General features: G+C 43.4%; 2 protein-coding genes across 2 annotated transcripts in view; both read right to left on the reverse strand.

The window, feature by feature from the left end:
• Nucleotides 1-25: 25 nt before the first annotated feature.
• wdr47a (WD repeat domain 47a) lies at nt 26-19,334 on the reverse strand. The gene is made up of 15 exons (XM_080836560.1): nt 19,234-19,334; nt 18,123-18,301; nt 17,566-17,649; nt 17,164-17,248; nt 14,933-15,780; nt 14,310-14,418; nt 11,579-11,760; nt 8,926-9,156; nt 8,330-8,405; nt 6,917-7,074; nt 6,431-6,600; nt 4,384-4,554; nt 2,920-3,051; nt 2,392-2,610; nt 26-2,003 (listed from the first exon to the last, which is right to left on the reverse strand). The coding sequence occupies exons 2-15, from the start codon at nt 18,278-18,280 to the stop codon at nt 1,861-1,863; spliced, it is 2,766 nt and encodes a 921-aa protein (XP_080692686.1). The 5' UTR covers nt 18,281-18,301; nt 19,234-19,334; the 3' UTR covers nt 26-1,860.
• A 1,042-nt stretch (nt 19,335-20,376) lies between these two features.
• Nucleotides 20,377-25,730, reverse strand: part of camsap2b (calmodulin regulated spectrin-associated protein family, member 2b) — a 37,697-nt gene continuing 32,343 nt past the window's right edge. Inside the window, exons 13-18 of the mRNA XM_080836370.1 lie at nt 25,551-25,687; nt 24,785-24,999; nt 24,235-24,331; nt 22,971-23,083; nt 22,566-22,684; nt 20,377-22,286 (exon numbers count right to left, since the gene is read on the reverse strand). Coding sequence (XP_080692496.1) covers nt 21,993-22,286; nt 22,566-22,684; nt 22,971-23,083; nt 24,235-24,331; nt 24,785-24,999; nt 25,551-25,687 — 975 coding nt within the window. The 3' untranslated portion in view covers nt 20,377-21,992. The remainder of the gene's footprint in view (nt 22,287-22,565; nt 22,685-22,970; nt 23,084-24,234; nt 24,332-24,784; nt 25,000-25,550; nt 25,688-25,730) is intronic.

Genomic DNA, 25,730 nt, shown 5'->3' on the forward strand with positions numbered 1-25,730 from the left:
ACTAGTAGCTTTTTACATGGTATTTATATCAACTCAACAAGATACAACTAAGAGAAATTATAATGTACATCAAAATAAAACAATAAATATGAATTAGTTAAATCATTTTGTTAAAATAAATGACTGTACACGATGCAAAAAATACTAAATTAAATATAATATGCATTTAAAAATATTAGTTCCTTGGAAAAAGTGCAACTGTAACATAATATCAAGCCACTAATACATAAAAAAAACTATATAAAAATGAATTGTGTTAGAATGTTATGCTTCTCCGACAAAATTGTTCCCTTTTGCAAAGACAGTGACTGACCCTCAATTACATTTTTTCAATGCCACTATATGTCACCATAAGGAAGCGTAACAGAGAAGAAAGTTCTACAACATGTATCCCATGAGCCTTTGAATTTTCAAACATTTGATCGGAACTCTGAGATTCACACTACATACTTATGAGTGGTACAGCAAATGCAAGCAAGCCAGGTTTTGTGGCTGCCACAGAACATTCATTTACAATTATTAAAATCATTACAGAACACTGCTCATTTTGACATTTTCCATATTTCACGAAACAGATCAAAAGGTTTCAGACAGCGCAGAGCAGGCATTTGCAAGTTTAAATAATCTTTTAGTGACACAAGTGACAACCTGGACAGTATATGACTATGGCCTGGATCCGGACCAGGTCTGGTGCTGAGCTGGCCCAGGTTCAGATGCTCAAGAGTCAGTGTCCACCTGGGAAACATAGACTAATTTTGTTCTCATACCCAACTGAGTGCTTCATTATTGATAATATGTTTGCATGGCTTTAAATCACACTTGTTCTTTTTAAAGTAATAGCAGCTTTGCACATGCTCCAATACAACATTTTGGAACCTGAAAGGAATGCCGAAATGTTCACATCATGCTTTTTCATTATATTATCCTTTTTGTTCTGCGATTGTGCAAAGGGATATGGAAAGGCTGTAGAGAGCTATGCAATATTTTACACAGAGAACTTGGAGAAGTGTCAAAGACAGAGGAACCCCTGTACACACACACACACACACACACACACACACACACACAGAGATCCCTCACAGAAGGGTAGCATACCCTGTTTTTCTATAATTAGTAAAGCTTTTTATTTTAAACGGATAAAACTGGAGCCCAATTCACAAGGCACCAACTGAGCATTTTAGCTAAAGCCTCTATTTTTGTTTCATTCTTATTGGGTTTTTTTTTAAACGCAGGTGCACAGGGGAATGTGATGTATCATGTCATTTTTCTGAGACACTAGCAGAGAGAGAAGGGAGAATCTTTTTACAGAACAGCTCTATCCCTTTTTAGTATATGCACATGGACAGGAAACATTATCTCGAATTTATAAGGTGTGGCTATTATATGACAAAGCTATTATTATGAGTATACAAGTTTAACGAGTATAACAAGTTTCCTTCATTACAACTGAATTACAGCACTAGTCTCATTATTTAATAGTCACACCTCGTAGAGTTTCAGGTCAAGAGAACGGATATCATTTTTAGAAGCATTTCATGAGTGCATGGACTAATATAAATTAACACAAAAGGTGCAGGAACTGCAATACTGTACACACGTATTCTCTGTCTCATACATGAACACACACATACCTCTGCAGTCCAGGAACACACACACCCACACACAAACAGAAATTCACATACTGTGGCATACTGAACACACTAACTCATTCGCTATGACTACTCTTGATGTCACACTCTGTCCGGAGAAAGAGGGAGGCTGCGGTAGAGTTGTGTTTACGTCTCAGAGCACTGTCTCCTCCCGGTGGTAAGGAGGCGTACTGCTCTGTGCTGTGCTTGTGGCGCCTCCTCTCGTTTCCTCCTAGGCGCTCTGTGACCACAGGGTGACTGTCCGGTCGGCAGAGGACGAGATGAAGGACATGTCCTGTGAGTGCCACCTGCACTGGATCACCTTGTCCTTGTGTTCTCCCGCCAGAGTCAGGGGCAGCGGCTTGGTTAGGTCTCCTGCACAACACACACACACACACACACAAAGACACACACATGCAAACATGCATGTACGTACACACACACGCATGTTCGTACACACAAACAAACAACAAACAATGTTAACAAATAAACAAAAAAACATCATCTTATTTAGTTATGTAACCTTTCCTTATAAAAAAGGATATGAAATTTGCCACATAGGAATGAATGCATGGTGAACACATTAAAACTGTGCAAAGTGTCTTTACTTTTCCACAAACACACTTAGACACACACACACACACACACACACACACACACACACACACACACACACACACACACACACACACACACACACACACACACATGTAAACACCTGAAGCTGACCCATCTAGCCCAGATCCCATCATGTAACCCTTACCTTGCAGGTCGGTGACCATGACCTTGGTGTCGTAGGAGCCGGTTAGCAGGTAGTGTGCTCCAGGGGAGAAGCGGACGGAGCGCACGTCGCTGCTGTGGGGTTGGTACGTCTGCACCATCCGCCCCCCACGGATGTCGTACAGCATACACGCGCTGTCCTCCTGCCCCGTCGCCAGGAGACGCCCGCTGGGGTCCACAGCAACAGAAGCTACAGGGCTACCTGTGAGGACAACAGGGGCAGTTAGGTCAACAATCTTCTGTGCCATCGACACCATTCCATCATCTCTTTGTAGTCGCTGTTACTACCTGCATCTGCTAGCGAAATAGGAAATATCTTAGAACAGTATAGAGACAGACTCATACTTAGGATTTATTTTTCTCTAGTCTCTTTTATTTCTCTACGTTTCTATGCCTGTTATTTACCTTTCTCTTTTTTTTCATAATCTTAAATTTTCACCTCACTACAGTTTTTGGTATAAACATTTCCTTATACTTTCCATACATTAACAGTGTGAGGAGTAGAACCCACCTGAGCCATGGAAGCCTGTCCCCACCACCCTCACACAGCTGGGCGTCCTGAGGTCCCAGAACCTCACGGTCTTGTCCTGGGAGCCCGACGCAATCATCCAGCCACCCCAGGTGTACAGAGACAGGATGTGCCCTGAGAGGTGGACATACAAATATAGGAACAAAGCCTGTAACCACTCTAGCATTATTCTTTAAGCACATTATATTGATACATACATATATCATATAAATGTATACATATATCTGTAAAACTGTACAATGTAGTACAGATTTCTATTTGGGTTTTTATGGGTTTCAATTCCATGACTTGGATGTTGTTAGCACCTTAAGGCGCTCACATGCTTGTCCGATCGTGCTCTCCGATCTCACGAGGCACGCCCTTAAACGCCCTCCTTGAAGTGGGGCCACACCTTTGAGCACCTCGGAGAGCCATCCGAGGGTGTCGGATGGCCTCTGGAGCACCGCTTGAATTTTCTCACCATCCGATCAGAGCTGTCCGACACCCCTGGCTAAAATGACGTTTCCTGTTTCGTTCCCTATATGACAGCACCTCCGTTTTTAAAAAATCGCTGAGAGATCGCTGGGAACCTGGGGCTGGAGGTTCAGGAGTGCATTAGGAGTTGGAGGAAGATCAGGGACTAGTTTGTAAAAATGAAAAAAACTATGAAGGGCACCAGCGGCGATGCAGGAGGAAAACCGACATCTCCCTTCTTCCTTGCTCCATCGTGGCTCTCGCCGCATATAAAGCATAGGGAGACGTCGTCTAATTACAGCAATAATAAAAACATTTCTTGGTTTTCGAACAGCCTCTTTGTGTTTGAGTTAGCAGAGCATGCAGTGTAAATGATTAAATTGTAAAGAACCTGAATTGTAGACGTAAAAAAGCAGAACTGTTTGTGTGGTATAATAATAGAAAATATTCGACAATAACCGCGAGCTTGGTCATTGTCGTTAGTAATTCATTTCACAACAACAGCCTCTGATCATTAACTAAAAATACACGGGATAAAAACAAACGATTTCTTATTTGATAGTTTGTTGTTGATGATGTAATGGCCTTGTAACATCATAATAAAGCGTTGGTAATCTCCACAGCCCCTCGTAGAACCATGCAGGTAGAGGTGAGTCGTACAATCATCAGATTAGAAAGGGCGTGTCTCTCGTGAAGTCGTACGAGGTGAATTGGATAACCATGCAAATGCCTTTACTCTTTCAGTTGACACACAGGACTACATAACATTATCATCACACAACATAACAAATACATCACTCTGGCTGTCCACTCACACTAACACAGGATGGGATATTATAACCCATCAACTGCTGATAATCTGTGTGTGTGTGTGTGTGTGTGTGTGTGTGTGTATATATGTGTATATATGTGTTTATATATGTATATACTTTGTCTTTGTCTATACATACACACACGTGTAGACTATGAGTAGGTGTGTGTGTGTGTTTGTACCTGTGTGTCCACTAAGTGCGTGCAGGCCCTGTCCTCTCTGGCAGTCGGTAGTGTATATGTTGCAGTCTCCAGCCCCCGCGCTGATGAGGATGGCCCCCCCACTCTCCGGCCCTTCCATGAAGGCCAGGTCTCTGATGGTACCGTCATGCATGCTGAACTCAAGATCAGGGCCTGCAAAACACACACACAGACACACACACACACCATACTAAGTCAATGTCATTCTAGTGTGATGTACTTAACAGTACTCTACTACTATAGTAGATGGGACACCAGTACTAGTATCTATCTATAAATCCAGAAATCTCTGTGTGTCTGTCTGTCTGTGACAGGCGTATCTCCCTGACGGTAGTTACGTTAGTTATGAGATTTCGCATGTAGCTTACGCATGTCATGAACCTGTGCATCCTTGATTTTGAAGAATTCTAAATTCATAGTTTGCGAGATATTTGTATTTTACCGTTTGCCGTAGGCACTACGGTTATCGTTTGCCGTATGCACTATGGGTAGTGAGGCACTATGGGTAGCCTACTGTAGTAATTCAGAGAAAGAGGGGCGGACCCGCGCAACGTGAATGATGTCATAGTCATAGAACAGTCGTTTGATAGCCTAGACCACTGACCATGCGTTCATGCATCTACTGACGCAATGCGATAGGTTTTCCGATGTATTAGTGTCCGATGTATATGTTGTAATTCGTTGTGTACTTTGTTTTCTCATTATTGCAATATTATAAACTTCAGTCTGCATTTACCCTGGCTGGGAGAGGCTGTCATTCCGAAGGTACTGTGTGTGATCGCCTTTGCTCTGTGTTCATTAAACCTGTCAGAGTGTATGAATAAACGTCTGGGTGCCAATCAAAATCACAACGCAAGAGTGGAGTACTACACCGCTACAAATGGTAGCTTATATTGATAAGCCTCGGAGGCTTTCAGATTGTCCATTGCTTTCCCATCTGTTGCTATGGAGTCCACGAAATACGCGCAAATCTCGCTGTAAGTTATGTTGGGCCACGTCGTCATGTTATCCTCTCAGTTCTGCACTGAATTCGGGTGGGGGATAGTAACGCCATCTCCAGTCAGAGTATTTAAACTGTGTTCCCATTGTAAGGACATTATTAGCTTACGATCTGTCTGAGAGTGGGCTGTCAAAGCTAGCATCATCGAAGTCATACAGTACAGTACATACATTCAATAAAATTAACCTACATTTGAGTCCAACTGCATGACCATTCTTACCCTACACATACCCTTACAATACAAAAGTGATCCTATTTCAACCATAACTTCATTTTAAATAATTTCTTTCTTTATGACATTTAGTTTATAGTTTAGACAGCAACTTTGACATCTATATTCAACTGCATCCACTACATAATCTCAAACTTTATTTGTTGGTATATCAAAAAGGCTATACAACATTAAAACATTTCTCAATGAAAAGGAAACATGCATCACAATAATACTTCAGTGTAACCTGTACCTATGTGGAGTGCAAATATGTCTTGCTATTACACTACCCAACAGCTACACCTACGTCTGCTAACACTACAGAATGCATTATTCCTACGGGCACTGCACTAGTAGTAAAGATGGTCTTTCTATGTGCTTCACTGTCAGAGATAAACAGTTACTCGCACTGAGGGAAGCAGGATGCAGCAAATGGTGTTCAAGAATCAGCAGGGGGAAGCCACAGGGCTGATAACTGGTCTGTGAACTGATCATGAACCTCTCTGTGTCATATGTCATCACTCCCACTGGTTTCACTTGGATGCTGATCTATTTGTGGATAGTAGCCTGCAAGTAATGGTATGATAGGAAGATGCATCATAAACCAACTTTATTGCCTTCAGTCCAACTGCTGTTTCCCAAATCTCTCTCTCTCAGTCTCAGATCGCACACACACACACACACACACACACACACACACACACACACACACACACACACACACACACACACACACACACACACACACACCCACACACACACACACACACACACACACACACACACACACACACACACACACACACACAGCCACACACCTGTGGCATTGCAGGTCTCTGGGTTGAAGGGCAGCACTTTGACGTATTTGTCGTTGGAGCCGGTGGCCAACAGCTGCCCACAGTGGCTCCAGGCCACACAGTAGATGGAGCCTTTGTGGTGTTTGTTCCTCTTGAAGCGAACCACCGGCGGTTTGGAGCCTCCAGACCCACTGAGACAAAGACAAGCACCCAAACAATTAGTCTCTAGCACAGGCCTAGCAAAAGTTAGTTTTCAAATTGCACCCCATTTAGCAAATGGTTTCATACTAATTGATTTATTAGTATGTGTGTATGTATGCGCCCTGGGTGTCGATGGCGTTGCTTTTTCCAATAGTGGTGTAATTCAAAATAAATAAATACATTGAAAAAAGGTCCAAATTCTTTCGTAATAGCATGGGGAAGATGAGTTGAGAAACACCCTCATCAACTGTACATTACAGACTTTTCCAATGACATGGGCCCCCTAATAGCTGTCTCTGTGCTCACCTGGTGTCCAGTACGTCTGGGTAGGCACACACTCGCAGTGTTTTGGAATTGGAGCCAACGGCGTAGAGGGCCCCCGTGGGGTGGAAGGCGACAGCGCGCACTGCCTGTGTGTCCTCCAAGGTATTCACGGCCACGAACGAGGCTTTGGACTTCTCCTCCTGCGCCATAGGAACAGAGTGTTAGCGGTCAAGAACATGGCTCTGGTCTTCTCCCCCAGAAGGTCAGAAGGACGGAGAGGCCCACTGAGATGACCCTGTGAGTCTGGGCTAACCCTGAAATCTCACATCCTCACAGATTGCTTGTCTCCGTGCTAAATCAGCAATAGGCTGCAGAGATTAATCCAGTATGACAGGACAACCAGATAACACTTACATGCATCCTCTCTCTCACACACACTCTCAACATTCTTTTACCCACACAGACATGCAAACACACACACACACACACACACACTGGAGGGCAGAGCGTTGTCTCTATCTAATCTAAAAGACAAAATTAATCTCACACTAAGATTAGGATGCTACTACATGGAAATCCTGAATGTCAATTTACAGAGATGTAGATACCGTATAAGAATGTGTGTGTATTCAGTGTGTGTGCGTGTGTGTGTGTGTGTGTGTGTGTGTGTGTGTGTGTGTGTGTCTGAGTCAGCAGAGGCCAAGCGGCTTAAGCAACTGCCTTAATTAAAACCACACCAATGAGCCCACACAGCTGTATGTCAGACACACCCTCACTCCAAAACAGACCTACTATCGTACTACCAAACACACAAGGCAAGCAAGCATCCATCACTGAACCCGAGCTGGATCACAAGACCACTGAGTTGATTTTAAAAACAGATATGTTGTGAATAGATAGCTAGTATGTGTTCCATAATTAGTGTACTGAAGTTACGTTAGTCTACACCGTCCCATGACATGACTACATTGCATGACAAGGCCATCCTTACACACTCAACTCACATAAGTACGCTGTGCCGCTGTGGCTGATGTTTTCAGGGAAACAATTCTGGCAAACAATTCTTTCAGATAATGTTGCATTTGAATGCATCAGAAAAGTATTGATGTCATAACTTTTGAAGCTTCTGCATAATTTTACAGTTAAGTTTGTGGAAATGACAACAGTCAGAAAGCCAGGCTATTGGCAGCATTTGGCAGAGTGACATTTAAGCTGCTGTGGTCTGGGTGCTGATGGGATATTCCGAAAGAGTCTGTGAGAGATTAACCACTTCTTCTCTGTGCCCTGTCAGCATCTAAGCTCTGCACGGAGCCGTGCAGCCTGAGTGAAGACGTCTTGGAGTTTCATTTAGTTTATTTTTATTTATGTATCCGTTTTACCCAAAGTGACTTACATTATAATACATAAATGAGAAACAAAAATACTGATGATAACGATATCAACTTAATAACTCACCTCAGAGGCCCTGGAGGGGTTCATGGTTATGGAGTCCTCCAGTCCAGAGCCTGGTTTTGAGGTATCCGTCTGGACACTGTGCATAACACAATGACATTAAAGGTTCCCAATGCAACTCTGATGCAAGGCTGTCAGCACCAATTTATGGAATTCCTTGAGAGCAACTGAGGTAGTATAAACAAACCCAACAGACAAAATGTTTACAAGCAGGGACCCATTTGGCTAGGATAGGATTCCTTTGACCATGAAACATGTGCTTTGGCCATAAAACACTGATTCTGACTCCTTATGTAATCACTGAGGTTGCACTTGGCATTCATGCATAATAATTCACATTAACTACACACTAGTGACTATGGTAAGCACTCATGACTACCATTCCAGAGATTATGAGCGAGTCACATGTTCCTCTCTCAGATTAATGTAAATGTATAGTGTCTATATATAATATATATATAAAAATATATAATTGAAATATATACACAATCCACCTATGATTCTCTCTATAATATATATATATATAATTATAATTTAATATAAATTATGCACAAATGCTGCTCCCTCACAGTGGCCTACAGGCTGTGCTGGAGCCTCACCTTGGGGAGCAGACTGGGGACTCGCTAATGGGGGGAGCCCCGCGCCCCATCCCGGTGCCTGACTGCTGTGGGGTGCTGCAAACCACCACGTCCCCTTGCGAGATGGAGGTGTCGGAGGGGGCGCTGTTGCTGCCGTTCTCCGCCTGACCGTTGCACTGCTGGGTCAGGGCCTGCACATCCTCCCCCAGATCGTCCATCCCCACGTTCAGTTCCTCCAGCTTCTGGATGGACCTGCAGACATGGCAATTTAGCCACTGCTCGGCTAGAAACACCTTCATGTCTATCCACACACTATGGCTCTGATGAACCTGCAAACACAACTGGTTTCCTTACACAATATAGAGTAATGTAGGCATGTAGACACACTGATCTTGGTACTAACTCAGATTTTGTTGGGAGCACCTCCAAAAACAAGCATTACATTTACTCTGAACTCATAATCCATAATAAGCCCAGGTTGTGTTCCCATCAAGGAAATAGATTTTTCAGAGAGGAAATTTCATTTAGTGTACAGGACAAAAACAAACTGAACTAAAAGTAAAACACATTCAAAGTCTTTGGAGCTAAAATGTAAGTGGTACAATGGTAAAAGCCTAAAACCCTTTTGTCATACGCATACAAAGGTCTGTTGTAATCCAGCATTAAACAACATGAGACATGACCCTTCAGCATGTCCTTAAATGCCATCTACTGAGCTCCACATAATGACACAATGATCATCCATTCTGCCACGCCCCCCCCTTCAGGACAAGACAGAACAGGTGTATCGTGGGGGTCGAGATCTGTGGGTACAGGGACAGCCCAGAGCAAACATGATCAGCTGAAAGACTAAAAAGGATGGGCGGGTATGGGGAGGGAGAGAAAAGGCAACAGAGAGCCAGCCAGACAGAGAGAAAGTGTGTGCGTGTGTGTGTGTGTCTACACTTCTCTCCAGGGAGCTGTTTACCCCCGCACACACACACACACACACACACACACCACCCCTCTGTTCCCTGGGCACACACAGCACCATCTGGGGCTCCCTGCAAGGCTTTGTTCTCCTTCTCTTTGGCTCATCGCAGACTCCCCATCCTGCCCAAGGATTCCTTATGGGACTCATAAAAGACATGGCTCATTGTCATGTGTGTGTGTGGGTGTGTGTGTGTGTTTGTGTGTGTGTGTGTGTGTGTGTGTGTGTGTGTGTCCGTAGTGTGTGTGTGTGTGTGTGGGAGGCATCAACTCTTCTAAATTTGTCAGCCAGGTCACCTTAGCGCCAAAGTCTGTCTCTGGAGTCTAGAGTCACACCTCCGTGTTCCACCACCGTCTCACTGTTATTCCACTTTGGCAGAGACAGGTCATAAGACATTATCATCTCATTACTGTCATAAGGTGCTCCACGCTAGACAAAGCCTTTCTGATCTCCCTCCCCCAATCTAAATTATTTATCGGTCACTCCATGACCTAGTTTCAAAATAAAAATAGATATTTATATTGTTTTTTTTCCTCTCACAAAAATGAAATGTAAGCTAGTACAGGTGTATTTGTATATTTTATAGCCTTTTATACCTTAACACTTAACTCTGAATCAGTCTTACCACGCTCCCAGTTTTATGTGTCTATGTGTGTACTCTGTTCCTTAACATATTACAGCTTAATTATACTAGCCCAAAGGCTTGGTAATATCATTGTAGGGCCTATTCAATCATTTTTACAGATGATGGATGAAAATATTCCCTGTAGTGGGACTCTCTTGTGAAAAGGCTATGAGTCATTAGAGGGAGACTGACGCCAGTGGCTCCCTGCGGTGATATGGGGGAGGAGGAGGAGGAGGAGGAGGAGGAGGCTACCGTAGGCCCTCTCCCCCCATGGTGCTATGTTAAGGAACAGCCTGCCACCCCAACCTCCACCCTCAACAATGTTTGGCAGAGAGGCAGATTCACTTCCTTTCTGACAGCAGGGCCTGATTCATCCAGACCAGCCCAGAATGTCTGACTGTTCTCCTATAAAAAGCTCTGGGTGTACATGGAAGGTGTATGTGTGTGTGCTGAAAGTACAGTGGTGGGTGATGGGCACTGCATATAAAGTTGGAAGATAAAGTTAGAAGGCTAGAAGAGGAGTTGGCAATGAGTTGGGATGATTCAAATTAGTTCAACTCTGCTAGTCCCTGTCATGCATTCAAATCCAACTAAGGCCTCCAAAATGACTGGAGGAAATTGGCACAGGAAATTAACTGAACTACAGTGAAATCAGTGAAATAACTCATCAAGATGTCAGAAAATATGGCGAGGAATGGATCTAATGGACGGATGAAAGATTGACTGGGTTGTAGCAGTAAGGAAATTACTTTTGGGATTCAGTGAGGTTGTGTTAATGGTCGTCATGTTAAACCCTGACCTGGTGAGGAAGGCTTCAGTGAGGTTGTGTTAATGGTCGTCATGTTAAACCCTGACCTGGTGAGGAAGGCTTCAGTGAGGTTGTGTTAATGGTCGTCATGTTAAACCCTGACCTGGTGAGGAAGGCTTCAGTGAGGTTGTGTTAATGGTCGTCATGTTAAACCCTGACCTGGTGAGGAAGGCTTCAGTGAGGTTGTGTTAATGGTCGTCATGCTAAACCCTGACCTGGTGAGGAAGGCTTCAGTGAGGTTGTGTTAATGGTCGTCATGTTAAACACTGACCTGGTGAGGAAGGCTTCAGTGAGGTTGTGCTTGTCGGCGGGGGGGCTCTCCTGCTGCTGCACCCCTCCCTCCAGGAGCATCTGCTGGTAGAGCTGCCTCTGCTGCTGCTTCTGCTCCAGGTGCTGTTGCACACGCAGACGCTGGCGGTAGTACTCCTCAAATTGCTCCGTGGAGTTACGCAGCTGAGAAAGAGAGGGCAAACACACACACACACACACACACACACACACACACACACACACACACACACACACACACACAAACGTGAAGGCGGTGTAGTGAGAGGCTAGTAGTGTTACTGTAGTGACCCTAAATTCCCCTGCTGTATTTGAATTTCAGATTGGCTTGGTGAATCATGATACATAAAAACATGAAAAAAGTGATAACCTAGCTTCGTCTGGGGTAGTGAAGACAAGAGTGGAAGACTAGTGAGAAGGGAGAGACACCTTTCTGTTATTCTGTTTTAGAATGGCCGTGTTAAGGATTTGAGTTACCATGGTGTATGAAATAAACTTGCTCATGCATGTAAATTTGCTTCGTCTTGCTTCGTCTTACTGCTGGTGTGAGAAAAGTACACAGTAGGTGACAAACACACATCAGGGAGCTCCACATCAACTCCTCCACTATAGCTCCACTGACCTTCCAATGTAGATACAGACACGCCAGACTGTTTGGACAGGCATCAGCCCGATGGCCAAAGCTTTCACGAGTGGTTGACATTCCAATGTCCCCACAAAGGCCCCAGTAATTCTTACAGTCTTTCATACACAAACTAACTCCCCTGTGTCTCCTGAAAGTAGTTTTCAGTCAACAAATCTTTAAGGCAGCAACAGCTTTAAAGTATACAATCTCATTCGCAGATGACGTCAGTCTCAGAGATTTGTGCACCCTGGGAAACGGGGTTGCTTTCTGAAGAGTTGCCAACATCCTGGCACTGCAGCCGGCGCATGTAATCCTCGACAATCTGTCAATCTGGAATCATCATATGGCCATTTCAATACAACAGAGATGTTGTTTTTTCCAGGAAGTTCTAAATGAGGAAGCCACTGCTGAGATATTTTTCAAGAAATAATTAATTTGCAAAAGGTGCTGATACTCAGCTGAATCTGCTGCTGTATCTGTGATCGTCACACAAATAACTCCTCTCCCTCCCTAGATTGCCCACATTGCCTGAACGGATGGCTCATATTTCTAGGTCTCAGAGATATTCCTAGAGAGAGAGAGAGAGAGGAAAATGAGGGGAAGCTAATCAATGCCACCCCACCCTCTTCTCTCAGGCTACAGACAGAACACTTCCCCTTTGTGTCCCCCACTTCCTCTGCAGGCGGAGCAGGTCCAGGACATGGTCCATGCCCGGGTTAGGGATGGCCTGCTGCCAGACAGAGGACACTGCAGAGTTGGGAGCAAGGAGGAGGAAGAGGAGGAGGAGGGGTGAGAACAGGAGGAGAAGGGGTGAGGGCATGAGGAAGAAGAGGAAGAGGCGGGGCGAGAGAAGGAAAAGGAAGAGGAGGATCACTGGGCTCCATATGTCTGCCAGTGGCACAAGCCTTCTGGCCAACCTTAACCCAGACCTCCTATCAATCACTGTAATGCGTCGCACCATCACAACCGAGCAACAACCAATCATGACAGGGCCGTAAACCACAGCAAGCTGAAAGCTGAGGGTGAACTTTGCGCATGTTAATTTGCGATTCTGCTCAGGGGCCACTGTCTGTTCAATCGGTGACAGTTGGTAGTAAATTCACACAGCTTGCACTGAGATGGTAGGGAAGAGGACACGTGTCACTGATCTGGCCCCCTTTTAGCACAGCCAAGCAGAAATGCAACCTCGACCAAACATATCTCAAATGTGCAAAATACAAACAAAAAAAAGGTACAGATTTGTAAAGGTTTCCCAAAAACATGAGAAGAAGGCCTACAGTACTGGTACTAGTCTAAACCACGCCCTAAATGTTTAAACAAATGTACTAAACCCAGATACTGGATGTTCAGGAAGTTGATCCGCATTAAATTCTGAGTCTAATTTCACTGTCCCTTTTTCCAGCCACATTCGGTTTTTTTCTTCTTATGAAAACACTGGTTACTGCACCCTAAATTTAGCCTGGTGACACCAGCCTACGTATTTCCGCCTGAATTGATTTCAAGCTCATACTCAGTCTGGCCCAACCCCATTGACAATCGTCTCCAGAACTCAAAATTTTGCAGGACCAATCAGCGAACAGTTCAGAGCTGTGACGCAAAACTCGCCTTGGAGGAAAAGACACGAAAAGCTATCGGAAAAGTTGTCTCAACTCTCGAGAACATCAGAAAATTAAAAGGAGAACAAGAGTATTTTCTTGTAAGTTTTATGATTGGAAAGGACGTCGTAGCTCTTCTCCCAACTGGCTTTGGGAAGAGTTTAATCTACCGAATGCTTACTAAACGTTGCTGATTGGTTAAGGGAACTCCAATGATTTTAAACCTCAAGATAAGCACCCGCCCATCTCGGAAACCAAAATGCATTGGGTTGGCTCAGACTGAAAGACGGAATGAAATGGAGTCACAGGCTGGTAATGGCCAGGCTACTCTAAATTAGCTTCAGACTCTCTTCTTACTATTTCCATGTTTTTTTTTATGAGGGGTTTGTTCTCTGATGACAGTCCCACACCTGCACTGAGCTCCTCCAGACCCCTTCCTCGAGCTCTGGTCCACCTGACCCCCCTGGTTAGATGAAATGGGCCCATCATCCTACCTCGTTCTTGTCCGGCGACGGGGCGTCCTCTCCTGGGGCGGAGACTGGCCGCTGTTTCTGGGGTCCCACCGAATTCATCATTTTGTCTGAGGGCGTGTCAGTCCTGGAGCTGGACAAACAGAGGGCCCACATTACTCAACACTGAAACCCACGCTTCAGCTAATTCCCACTGCACTGTGCTGCACTTCCATGCAAAACTGCCAGAGGCTCATGGAGTAAATATAATGAGCAAACAGCTTTGAGATTCTGTTCTGCCTAGCATTGAAAGCAGTTACATTTTATATCTGACCTATTTTAGAAAACCCTCAATTGAATGTAACTGCACACACCCAACGGATACGCTTGCATTCTCACACCTAAAGAGCCACAGACATGGTGTTTCACAGCAGTGTACTGTATATGCACTATCTACCATTTGTATCTATAATCAAGCTATCTATCAAAGTCACAAAGTAAATGTCGGTTATGAAAATGGCAATAAGCACATGAACAAAAACGTACCCTCTTTTTGTGGAAGCAAAACAAAAGCAAAAAAGGAAAACAAAAAAAAAGATTTATGAGTAAAGTTAATCATAAACATAACCTCTAAACAACCTCTTTTGGGAAACCAAAGGCTTCCTTACCTCTCGGGAGACTCCTCGAAGATGCTGTGGCACTCTGAGCTCTCCATCATAAGGCTGCGGCTCAGCCCCTGCCCGCCCGGGTACTGGAAGTTGGCAAAGGAGTGTGACATGGGCGAGATCGTCCCCCTCCCACCCCCACCTCCTCCTCCTCCTCCTCCGCCACCTCCGCCCCCCGACCCCCCGTTCCGCTTGTCCTGCCCGGCCAGCCCGTGTGACAGTCCGTCGAGCGCCGGATTGAGCGAGCGTGACATGTACGTATCGGCGGACTGCGGTCGCCTCATCGGTGACGCCGGGTACGGCGAGAGCTTGCTGATGAGTGGCGTGAGCAGGTCGGCATAGGAAGCCTTGGTCGGCTTCACCAGCCGGTCGGTGTGGATCTGCAGCATCTTCTGCTCGAAGGCGCACGAGAAGACGCTGGACGACAGGTTCTGCATCCAGCTGAGCAGGCTCAGGTCCAGGTCATCGCAGCCATTGCCACAAAGCATGTCGATGCCCAGGAGCACCTCGCCCTCAGTGATGGCCTCGTCAGTGGCCTTGCTCTGGCAGAACTCCACGCAGCACTCGTACAGCACGCCCTTGATCAGCAGCTGAAAGAGGCGGTTGCCGCTAGCCTTGAAGCCCGCCTCGCTCAGCTTCCGGTCCGCCGGGATGAACTCGGCCACCATGACGCAGGCCTCCTCAAAGCAGTGCACGCGCGCCGTGCTGGGGTTCCAGTCTTTGAACTCGGCGTGGTGGGTGAGACGGGGCAGCGTCAGGAGCAGGCACAGCTTGCTATAGTCATCCTTGGATGGGCAGAACTCCTCCAGCGCATGCAGGCACTTCACTGCCTCCTGCATGGTGTATTCCAGCTGAGTCACAGAAAGGTTCACAGAAGAAAAGGTCCACTCAAACAGTGGCTAAAGATGTGGTGCATGGTTTTTAATATCATGTAATATTATATAACAACATGCATATCATTGTATATAAGTTCAGAAGAAGAACCAGCACTCGATAAATAACTAGGCTAATTTAATAATAATTATGAGACAATGCCAGTAATGGATGCATTTTTCTACTACATCTTACTCAGCGCGCTCCAGACTTTTCACAAGGGACAAAGCAGTGCATTCAGTTGTGCTTAATGTCAATCAACTATGCAGCCAAGGAGCCAAGGCTAACCTGGCCAGACTTGCTAAACCCCTGGTGGACTTAGCCAATGAGGTCAACACCCCCTCATGAGAACAGACGGTAAACAGGCATGTTTTTGCTAAAGAATGGATTGTATTTACGATGACACATTAATTTATTGCATGTAATGACACACATATAATACCACATGTGCATATGTAATAAAACACCTACTACTGTGCAATATCAGACCTTGTTTTTATGGTGGACCATGAAAAACCTCTTAAGTGCTCTTAAGTACTGTAGTACAGTATTTCATGAAGAACTGTTGACAATAGCATAACTGGTAATACACTGACCCTTCTTTAAGTACACATTCCCAGTGACACTCACTATCCCCCTCGCCGTCTCACTATTGAACAACTCAAAGTAACATACATATTTATCCATGTAGCATATATATTTATCCCTGCACTTCTTGCACTCTCCACTTTCTTCTTTGCACTATTGTAAAAATTCACAGCTCCTGTACATACTTTGTCAAACTTTCATAGACCATTGCACTGTTTGTTTTTGTATTGTATTGTGTTTGTTTTTGTATTGTGTTGTAATGTATATTTTGTGTAATATATTGTGTTTGTTTTTGTATTGTGTTGTAATGTATATTTTGTGTAATATATGTGTAAGCACATTGAGAGCCAGTTCACCAGGTCAAATCCCTTGTTTGTTCTAACTTATTTGGCAAATAAAATCTGATTCTGATTCTGACAACATGCCCGTCTAAAATCCTCTGGCTGCCGTCACCCTATTTATCTTGCTGAACAACATACTCTTACTGTAATCACTTCCTCTACTTTGAACAAGAGGCTTAATGGACTCTCGCCACTTAGAAAACAATCCTTTTTTACACAATATTATTACAATTATTATTATTAGTAGTAGCATTTGTAAGCTACTGACAAAGACCTCCCTTTTGAATCCTATGAAATTTTCAACAGTCCACTCCAATGTGATATTTTTGACAGGTCTGACCTGTCTATCAAACCCCAGCACTGTACTTCAAACATAGCACATTGAGTCTCTGCTCTGTGGTCATTGTTCCCGCGGTTACACCCATCACTCACATGCTGGGGTTCATCCTCTGCAGACATGGCGTTGTTGACACACAGAGCTTCCAGAAACTTCTGCTTCAGGACGATGTAGCGAAACCTGAGGACACAAGCTGACGCGTCAAAAGATGCTTGTCTGTGGAAATTCACACTTGTTCACCCACTACTACCTGTGCCGTCTCTGAGGATTTGAGCACTTAAAAGCTTCTATAGCTCAGTGGCACGATGAAGGACATGTTTTCGCATTGCTTGCCTCCCCCTATTTCACTCACTGTTCTAGAACCAAAATGGGAAACTGCACCCTGACTTCACAGACACTTGTGAGTAAAAATGTCTAGTAATGATAACTTAACTGGACAGAGGGGCTTTGTCTTCATTCAGTGCCCAATGCTGCAGTCTAAAGACAAGTGCACTCACCTTTTCTTTTCAAATTTGTCCATGCACTCCAGGGGCTGAATGAACTGCAGGACCTCGTCCCACTGCCCATCTATAATGAGTTGTCTTATTCAGGACAAAAGCCAAGTCATAGAAACAAAACAAAACAGCTTGGTCATTTTCACTTGACATTGCAACAGTTACAGCACAATATTGGGCAAAACCATGTGAAAAAATTATGAAAAGCTTCAACAAATCTTCATACATGTTTCATGTATAATTTATATTCAAATGTATAACCTCATTGTTATCACATGCACTGCATAATTAATAGGACAATCAAAGAAAACACAAATGAATAGTCACTTGGTTAAAAACAGCAACCCGTTTAGTTGAATGGGGGGCCTAACTCATTCAGTCTCTAAATGACTCCCTACCTTCAGGAATGCCACTTTCTGGCACAACTGAAAGAAAGATGTCTTAAAACCAAGCTCAAGCTAGCATTAAGAAACCTGTCTTCCCTCTTTTCCTATCAGTATGAGTTCATACCTTAACATAGAACTTGCATAAGGCATTTTGTGCAAGGGATGTAGACATACCGTAAAAAGAGCATGTCGTCAGAGTACAGGCCATTGATGACGCCACTCTCTTTTTCAAGGGCTAGCATACTGATGTGGAGTTTTCTGGAGTTTAGGAAGTCTAAGATGACTTTGATGATCTCCACCTCCTTCACATTTATGATCTCTTCGGCAGTCATGGTGTCCAGCTGAAAGGGGTACTAAAATAAGTGAGTTATAGGATTAGGATTATGTTCACCAAAGACTTGGTTGTCTTGGGTTGTGTTCAGTTAACCTGTCATTCATTGCAAATATATAAAACATAAAAAAAAACAGTTACGTTAATGCGAACTAAGAAATGGGTTTTATTTACAAACGTTCAAGTCGACCAGTGGTGAAACTTCCCAGGACACAATTTAACGCTTATCTTAAATGGATTAACAGTAGCATCGTCCAGCTGTGGAAAACTTAGTGAATTTGAGAGAACAGATCATTCAGTCAGTGCTGTCATGCGACTCTCCATCGTAAGCCACAGTAAACATTATTGCTCTTCAGCATGAACGGAAGGCTAGCCTAACTGTGACTGACTATTAGCTAACCGCGAGCCAGCAGTCTTTACATCCACATGGGCGGATCCGTTAGAATCGCGCTGGATCAATTCACGTGCAACGTTAGATATATAGCAATATGGAAACACATTAAACGACAACATTCATATGCTTTGGTTGGCACTGTGTCATTGACAACACTTACTGACTGATAGTACCTACGTACCTAGATTGCTAGGATAACAAGCTACTTATCGCTAGATACGGACTCAATCGTATGGCTGTACCTGACGCAAATCCAATTGTTACTGCAAAATAATGAAACCGTAAAATCTAGGCACAATTAGGCAATGCTTTAGCAAACTATAATAGGAATATCGCATGCCATAAGGGACTGATCAGCCAGCAATTAACGCTACCCATAGTGGAAACTGAGCGACGCACCCAAAACGAGCTACGGCAGATTCAGAACATGACATAGCCAGTGAATGAGAAGCAAGCAAACCGTACGAAGACATGCGTCGTCGGCTAGCTACCAGCCAAACCCCGTTTTCTCTGGCTTCCAGGACAGCAAAAACAAGGGAACGACAAAGATTTGCACTCACATGCTGCTCTCTACGTATGCATGAATTCAATATGCAGTCTTTGGAGTGAACTTGTCACCGTGACAGCCACTGTCGCAATGTTTTTGTTGTTCAAATCCAGAAACTTGATTGTTTTCTCCTGTTGTCTTCTCCCACGGACAGTTACCACCCAGCCTCTGGTTGTCAAGCGGACCAACTAACCAATCAGATTCACGTATTGCTCGTAAGTCGCTTCTAGAAACCTGGCTAGTCCACTCCTCTCTTTCATCAGACAACCACCGTGCGAATATTCCCACGGCTATCACTTTCCCTAAACTTAGGATATGCACTTACCATATCGAATAGTATGCAAGATTCCTGACGTTGGGATAAAGAGGTCATCCAGGGGGGGTCTTTGAACTCGCAGCGATTTGCTTATAATATATTAGGATACCGAGAGAACGAGACCCACAAGGGTTATTGCACAAGCCAATAGGCCTACTCTATCTGTACCTGGAAAAAGCATTTTAATATAATTACAGCACGAAGGAACAGGTGACGGTAATGCTTTTGACCATCCATTCACTAAAGCTAAAGACCCAAGTGAATTAAATTAACTACCCCAAAAAACATTTTTACAAAAAGCACAACATGGAATGTGCAGTACAAAAGGAATTAGAACGGATTGACCTTTTACAAGAAATGCCTCAAGATTCTGCCAAACATGTGAAACTAAATAAAGGATTAGAGACAGAGGGAATGACTGACAGGATAGTACAAAGAGGTTACACTTTTGGCATCAGTGTAAAGAGTATTTTAATCGTAAAGAGTATTTTTTGAGGTTGAGTGAAAAGGACCCGCACTCAAATATCTGGTTCTATGTTTGTAATACAGCAGATGGACCTACCAGAGCCATAATCAATAATCCTGGATTTCTGTGACCCTGTATCAACTCCAAAATATCCCCTCTCATGCAAGTCTTCTTACTGCAATTTTGTACAAGACATGACAGTAGCATGATCTGCAGATTTGGTACAATAATAACATGGCAATAGGAGTTATGTTTAAAAAAAATGTTTTTCCTAACATACGTTCAAAGATATTTTTAAAAAAAAATCAGTTTGAATTGCAATCTGTTTGACAATTTAGAATAAACACATTAGTCAATTTGTTTGATGTAAATCTGTATTTATATACAGGTTAAACATAACATGGAACAAATACAAAATGATGATGAAATGAACAAACAAGATTTAAATGAAATGCTGGATGTGGAAGAAGCAACATCTGACACTCTTATTCCATCTTAATACATCTCTGTCTTTTCAGTTCAATACTTCTCTTCTTCGCTGTCACACCCTCTTGGTTCTGCTTTGCTGTACACAGAGCAATGATAACAATCTTCATAGTATTCTCATTTTTATGTAAATTATATGTAATAAATGGCTTTCCAAAATACTTTCATATGACAAACTATATATGTACATCATAAACAAGTTAAAACAAAAGAAGTGACCTAATAGATACAAAATAAAGACATCTCTCACTGTTCAGGACATGAAGGTAACAGAAAAAAAGAATAATATAAAACAGAGCCCTGCAAATGAAACATGTTATTTTAACACACGTTTACCAGTTTACTCGATATAAGTTAGCAATTAATTTAGCAACGTTATAGGCATCAACTATGTGGAAGCATCATAATACGATATTTAAGGATTGTTTATGGTGTAACATGTATTTAGATGGTTCGGTGGCTACGAAACGACTGGTATGGCATTTGTGTTCACACCATCACATTATCTATAGGAATTAGGATGGACTGCATAATCGTGGAGTTGTAAGAGTGTTTTTTACTCATCTAAAGCTAAAAAGGTCTATCAGTGGTATGTAAATACACTAAATTAGTTCTCTCGGATGAAAAGGCCTCATATTCACAAGTCAAATGCTATGTGAAGTAAGCTTGTTCCAATGAAGTCGCCATTATATACAAACAACTATTACTTTCTTTAACATTCAGGTTCTCTGTGAATGCTCTGCGATGATGGGTAATGAAATCAGTGAATTCAAAGTTCACATTGGTGCACACAACAGAAGGAAACATTTTAAGTGCTGGTAAACCAAATGATATGTGTTTCCCATTCAGTAATCTACCTCCTTGTGAATATTAAAAATAATGGCAATGTGTTAAAAAAGGTCTTATTCTCACACTTTCACACTTCCGCAATTGAACCATGTCTTGCCAAAAGCAAAACCTTTTGGCCTAAGGCTTGAACACATTTCTGTTAACCACAGTAAGAAGCTCATATTTCATGTAGGTGACACACCAGCTGTGATAGGGGACGGGGCAACCACAACTGAACAAAAACAAGCCTAAGGCCACCAAAGGCAACATATGAATAAAAACCATAGTTCTATCCACACAGAGTGACATTCAGTGCTTCAAATCTCTATCCACCAAATGAGGCATCTTTCCCTCCTGTTGTTTTTGGCACAGACACACATACACACACATACGCATAGACATGCACACAACCACTTGTGTGCAACAAACACAGTACGCTTAAACTCACACTAGTGTTGCATAACGGTCATCAGATGAAGCCTGCCTTATGATTATTTTCATTTACATTCAACTTGATCATGTCACTAAGGTCAAACACTGTCCAAATGATTGGACTTGGTGAAATACTGTGAATGGAACAACTTGTTAGGCTGTATCGCAAATCCAATTTATACAGTGAGGTGTTGGGTTGAATTAGTCGGTCTCCTCACATCAGAGGAGAGAACAGTAGTCCTGATTAGACAAACTTTTTGGGCGTTCCCTGTTTCTTGGTCTGCCACAGGTGGCCGAAGATGGTGATGGCGTCCACATTGGCTGACATGGTCTTGGCGGGGATGTGGCTGAACTGCTTCTTGTCTGAGTTGTACTTGAACAGACCCTCGATCATCTTTAGTGTGATGGTTTTGGGTCCAAAGCCGACCAGACGTGTGATCTCCTCAGTCTCTGGACAGTAGGTGTAGAGAGATCGGAACTGGCACCCAGAGTCGCGGAAGAGAATCAGGAAGTTGTTGGACTCGGATTTCTCAATTTCCTGCGAAATATGATGCAAACAGGGAAACAGTGAGTGCAAAGGTTGTAGAGAAAGTTGGCCACCTTTATATTACGTGTCATTCTTACAGTGCACTTACGTAAGAAAAAATTATATTCTGTACTATTAATCTTAATCCAAAGAACATCCATCTAACAACAACATACAAATATTACAGGTATATTGCACTAATCAAAAATTAAGCATTAACTATACACTACCTAAGGCCAGCTTAATATAAACTGGGGCTGAGACTTTAACTTGTTTCGACAAACGTCTTACCTCCAATATCTTGTTCTTCTGACCTTCATTGACCTTGCCAGCCAGACAACAATGGGCTAGTGCATTCTGAATGATGTATTTGTTGGATTTAGCACTTGGCTCCTTGTATAACTTTGGTCCTGGAATAGAATGAGATTGAATCATATACATTTAGTACATTCAGCCTGAATACAGTTCATAAACCCGAAGATACAATATAGAATACTAGGGAAAACATATTTTTTTTAGCATTATCTTTTAGTCCAACGTGATAGTTAAGATCCAGAGTCTAGTCTGGTTCTTGGAAGCACTTCAGCTTAATTTGCAGAAGTTATACACTGGATGATAAGCATACACAGAGACTCCTTATGAAGTATGCCTTCTTTGGTACGAGACCTGGATGATTGACAGCGGGGCTAAGTGTACCTGTATACTCAGTGTTGGATGCCACAGATGATGTGGTGGACTCATTCTCCCAGTTTTCTCCATTTTGACTCACAGACTGACATGGAGACAGGTATCCTTCTGCAGAGTCTGGCCTGGAGGTGATCGCACACACACACACACCCACGCACGCACGCACGCACACACACACACACACACACACACACACACACACACACACACACACACACACACACACACACACACACACACACACACACACACACACACACACACACACACACACACACACACACACACACACACACACACACACACACACACACACACACACACACAACAGCTTTAGATATCTTGTGGCACCATTTCCATTCGGTGTGGAGTAGTAGTAGTGGTGGCAGAAGCAGAAGCAGAAGTGGAAGCGGTGGAAGAACGAATCATTTTGAAGCGTGGTTATGAAGGCACACTCTCACACATAGAGCCTGACCAGCACTGAGACTAATGACAACTCATGTGCAGTTAGAAGCATTCACACTGGAAGCAGAAGCCTGAATGCTGTGCTGGAATCAAATAGCTCAATGGAAGCAGTTAAATGAAGTCAAAGCACCAATTCTTAATGGTTCATATTGTGTTAGATAAAGGTTGCTGTGATTTATGGTGATTTAGGTGGTGAAACTGAAGACAGAGCTTGGGTAGCTGTACTACGTAGTCATTAAGCATATTCGCTATTTAGTTATGCACATTCCATCACAAAAAAAGAGTTAAAACTAAAACTTATATTTTGTAACTTGTATCCGTGTTCATAGAGACTGATACAAAATGGCTGTAAATCATTCTTTCCCCTAAGACTTACAAGTAATCACAATGCTACCCGGACTGGTCTGACTCAACTAACAGTAATACTTGCGACTGAGTATGTTTGCTTTGTGTATCTGAAGCAAAACAGTAGAAGAATATTCTGCTTGTTTTCGAATGAAAGGTGGGAATAATGAGGTGACCTCTTGACCTAACTGAAGAGACTAACCTTCCCTTTCTCACTTTTGAAGAATTCAAAAAGAAGCTTAAATTGCCAGCAGACAATTTACTGCTTCTGCAGGTTCAGAGTCAGGAGGAGGCAGATTACAAAAGACAGAAAGGTTGAGGTTAAGTGCAGGATTAGAGATTCAGGTGACATGTCAAACAATCTTACGCCATTAAAGTGCCAAGAGACGCATACATTGTACAGATAGTTTAACATAAGAGAGCGTAGGGGGTCTTTATGTGGTGAGATTGGAAGCAACCTTACCGAGGAGTTCTCTTGTCAGATTGGACACTCTCATTGTCTGCAAGGTTCAGAGACGCAAGTGAGAGGCTGGACACTGAATACCCACGCGGTCGCGACCCTTAACACAGACACACAGAGGTGAGAAAAATAGTCACACAGACGCCCAAGAGGACAACCAAAGTTTCAAAAACACTTGAAAGTCTAGAACGTTATTATACAATTCAGTAGGACTGATGAGTAAGATCAAAGGTTGCTGTCTAATGTCTGATGTACAAGACTCATGGCTTTTTCCTTTAAACGGTATTGCTGAGTCATGCTCTGCTACACTTTATCTCAGCTCAGTCATCTCTGGGATACAGACTGGAGACCCAGTTTTTCTGTTGTACAAATCAGTGAGCTACAGAGGTTCATTTAAGCGATAAAACACTTAAAATTGTATTCTGAACCAATTCGTTATCACTTGCCAATGCCTCAACCCCACTACCCCACCCCCCAAAAACCGAAAAGAATTCTTCACATGCATCATCAGCAAGGCTGGTCAGTGGATAGATCTTTCTCCACACTGACATACCTGTTGCCTTGATTGGTGGCTTCGGGGACTCCATGATGTCTCTGTGCATAGACTTGGGGCGGGGCTTCTTCTTGAAGCTGGCGGGGCGGGGCTTGATGACGCCTTCCATGTCCTCAAACAGTTTCAGCTGCTTTCTCCTCAGAAACTCGTTTTTGATGTAGTCCCTACGTGCTTTCTCGTCCTCTCGCTTCTGACGTTCCTCCTCAGCCTTCAACCTGAGGGACCGTGTGAAGAGCAGAACAAGAGTCAGTTTGCAGTATGCATTACGGAAAGAAAGGAAAGACAGAAAGAAAGAAAGAGAGAAAGAAAGAAAGAGAGAGAGAAGGTAGAGAGTGAAAGAGAGAGAGGGATGCTAGATGGGATGGAGCAATTTTAAATCCAAATTAAGTAGAAACAGTGGATGCTTTAATTAATGTGAGGTGTCTGAACATTGTACTGTGTGTGTGTAATATTTTAGGTGTGATATGTAACTACTATAATTACGTATATCAGACCAACATAAGCTCCAGCTGTTGGGGCTGACACAGTGAGTAAGTCATGAGACTTGAAAAAAAAAAAAGAATGTTGAAAGGTAGGAGGAACTGAGACTCAGACTCAAACTCAACTCTCCAAAGGCTGTTTTGAAAAATGCTCCTGCTGCACTTCATATCTGATAGCACTGGTCTTGGCAGGGACCACCGATGTCGACCAAAGGTTACTTTATCTCACTGTTTCAAATGTTATTAACAGAATTAAATGTTCTCTGTCTGCGGTCTGTCAGTCTTACCGTGCCGCTTCTTTCTTCTGCTCCAGCTCGGCCTCCAGCTCCTGTCTCTTCTGCTGCATCTCCCTCTCCCTCCTCTCCCTCTTCTCCAGTAGTGCCGCGCGCTTCTGCGCCATGTCCTCCTCCCCCTGCAGGTCATCCTGGGGATAGCAGGCAGAGCAGCCACACAGCCACAGCCAGTCA

The sequence above is a fragment of the Sprattus sprattus genome (assembly GCF_963457725.1).
Source record: "Sprattus sprattus genome assembly, chromosome: 4".
NCBI lineage: Eukaryota > Metazoa > Chordata > Actinopteri > Clupeiformes > Clupeidae > Sprattus > Sprattus sprattus.

What these genes read in the sequence shown, in the direction of transcription:
- wdr47a (XM_080836560.1), bottom strand. Translation starts at nt 18,280, where the DNA reads ATGACTGCCGAAGAGATCATAAATGTGAAGGAGGTGGAGATCATCAAA. An exon ending in CAGAGGATGAACCCCAGCAT is followed by an intron (nt 15,781 to 17,163) that starts GTGAGTGATGGG and finishes TCTGTGACTCAG; the next exon opens with CTGGAATACACCATGCAGGA. An exon ending in TTCGAGGAGTCTCCCGAGAG is followed by an intron (nt 14,419 to 14,932) that starts GTAAGGAAGCCT and finishes CTGTTTGTCCAG; the next exon opens with CTCCAGGACTGACACGCCCT.